Source organism: Penaeus vannamei, chromosome 23, assembly GCF_042767895.1.
Source record: "Penaeus vannamei isolate JL-2024 chromosome 23, ASM4276789v1, whole genome shotgun sequence".
Lineage (NCBI taxonomy): Eukaryota > Metazoa > Arthropoda > Malacostraca > Decapoda > Penaeidae > Penaeus > Penaeus vannamei.
Genome location: NC_091571.1, coordinates 35085567 through 35088066, shown reverse-complemented (window position 1 = coordinate 35088066; position 2500 = coordinate 35085567). Strand labels below are relative to the sequence as shown.

General features: G+C 31.5%; 1 protein-coding gene across 2 annotated transcripts in view; it reads right to left on the bottom strand.

The window, feature by feature from the left end:
- LOC113800595 (uncharacterized) overlaps positions 1 to 2500 on the bottom strand; it is a 94972-nt gene that overhangs the window by 10514 nt on the left and 81958 nt on the right. For both annotated transcript variants that reach the window (XM_070137258.1, XM_070137257.1), the window contains exons 10-12: positions 1135 to 1265; positions 503 to 647; positions 43 to 149 (exon numbers count right to left, since the gene is read on the bottom strand). In XM_070137258.1, the coding sequence (XP_069993359.1) occupies positions 43 to 149; positions 503 to 647; positions 1135 to 1265 (383 nt within the window). The remainder of the gene's footprint in view (positions 1 to 42; positions 150 to 502; positions 648 to 1134; positions 1266 to 2500) is intronic.

The following is a 2500-nucleotide window of genomic DNA, read 5'->3' as shown; positions in this document are numbered from 1 at the left end:
TGATTCAAATATATGCCCAGAGTAACTTAAAGTACTGCGTACCTCACTAAACCTTTCACTCTCCTTTCTCTGCCTGCTTGGTAGCAAGTGCGTCCGGCTTGACTCACTTAAAACATCATATTCGTCTGAGGTTGGTGATATTACACGGCCTGCCATGTAAAGGTGCAATGTTAGTTTTGTTTTTTTTTGTGTAAAACTATTAATATTCTTTAACATCTGGACATAAACCATATTCTATATTGCTTCCCCCAAAATTGCAGTTGTCATCATATATGCTAAATAATCTACTAAATTAAAAGAACACCAGAAGATTAAATAAACTGATTTCATCCAGAACATCTGTCCTTTAATAAAATCAGGGCTATTCTTATGCACACTGAAAATAAGTGTCATAAAATCTGGTAAATTCAAAAGAACCAAAATTATTTCTCTTAATATGCAAATGCATATAGTAAAAAAAAATAAAAAGCACTAGCCACTGCAGCCATTAAACTTTCCTTACCTGTATTATCTCTTCTTTTTATTTTGATAAGTATTGGTTCATCATCCTCACAAGATGGGTGTCTTCCCTTCACTCGTGGACTTGGAGCATCATCCCTCTGGCCAGTGTTGAGGGACAAATCCGACATACGGAAGATGGCACTATCCTGTTGAAACCAAGAAAATATTTTAAGCACAGATTATTTAAACAGCTGGAAATATTTTTCTCTGGAGGAACACAGTACAAGATAATTTGTCTATCATATCACATGTAATTTCACATTACTAAATTGGTCACTCATATGAAAATAAATCCTAATTTTTTTAATTTCTTACATAGTCCAGTGATTTGGGTAATAAATATAGGACTTGGAACAATTGATTCCAGATTAACAGGTCTGAAAAATATTTTGGTCTATAATCTTGTTTATACCTAGATAATATAATACATCTAAAATCTAAATCTTCCTTCTTTTATTTCCTGTGCTGGGTTATCATAGTAGGATTTCTGGCAACAGACTCTGGACTTACATACTGAAAGAATCAAAATTAATACATCATTTCATCTAATTTATCCACTATTTCTGTATATTCAGATGTTTATACTTATTCATCCAAAACAAAAATCTTCTTTCTAATATACTCCTATCTTACCTGGGTTATTATGGTAGGATTTCTGGCAACGGATTCAGGACTCTGACAGACTTGAGACGAAGAAGACATCCTTGACGCAGACCTCATCAGGCCTCGTTGTTTTCGCATGTGTCGCATTGAAGTTGTGCTTCCTGTAACAGCATTCAATCGTTATGATATGGTATATCAGACAAATTGAATATAGTTATACTTGCTTGGAAAAGAAAGATCATTATTTCAATCTTGAAATACATTTCTGTATAACCACTGAACCAAGAAGTATATGAATGTTTATGATGATAAACTACTGGTTAAAGATTTCAAAATATCAATGCATCAGATTTGAAGATTTTGTTTACTTTCTCCATGCATCAGATTAGTTTTTTGTCTATCCTAGAAAGATAACCTTACATGAACTAAGCTTATAGCAAACAACTAGGAAAAGAAAACACTTGTCTACTATTTCATATATCTTTAGAAAATAATAATTTCAATAATAGCTGAGCACATAATTTTTTTACTATATGCACTTCACAAGTTATCTGATTTATATTCTCATATCAAGAAAATAATGAAAGCCTGACTTAAATGCATGCCACAAAAACCTAAAATACTTAATACATCACAATCAATTCACTTAATCATTTCCATTGTTTCTCATGAAGCCAATCTAAAATCACAGTGTTTCAATATTAGAAATAGAGTACCATAAAATATGGAAATAAAGTCACAGTATCAAATTTTGTGTGAAACATCTTTTTTAAATACTGAAGTGGATCTGTGATATTTTTTCTTTCTTTTATTTACAAAGAAAAATCAATATACATGTTCTCTCTTTCTTCTTTCTTTCTTCTACTTTCTTCTATCAATCATTCTGACATTCCCTTCCAATATTTCTTTTCCTTAAATTCCCAAAATATAGAATTAGTACACTATTTCATGGAACTCATCTCCATAATACAAAATATTTCACTGAAACATACCTATCCTAAAGGACAAATTTGCTGTAATTTGGATTTCTATTTTTTCCAAGACCTGGTTCTTCCTTTTCATATTTCAAGATAAAGGATATTCTGCCAAGAGAGTTATATGCTTCCAAAGTATGTGGACATTGCCTAATACATTGTTAAATGGAGTTCCCATTGCTGGATGACTTGAAGAAGGAAACAGTATTATGTTTTCACATGTCACAACTGAATATAGACCTTCTGAATACTATCCTCAATACTATACTGAATACTATACCTGTATATTAGTAACTTAAGCACTCCTAAATTCTCAAATGAGTGGTAAATACTATACTACTATCAGTCTATTTTCCACTAGATGTTATATATAAATCTTCAAACTTTGGGGAAAAAAATCCTACCATCAGACATTCTTTTTC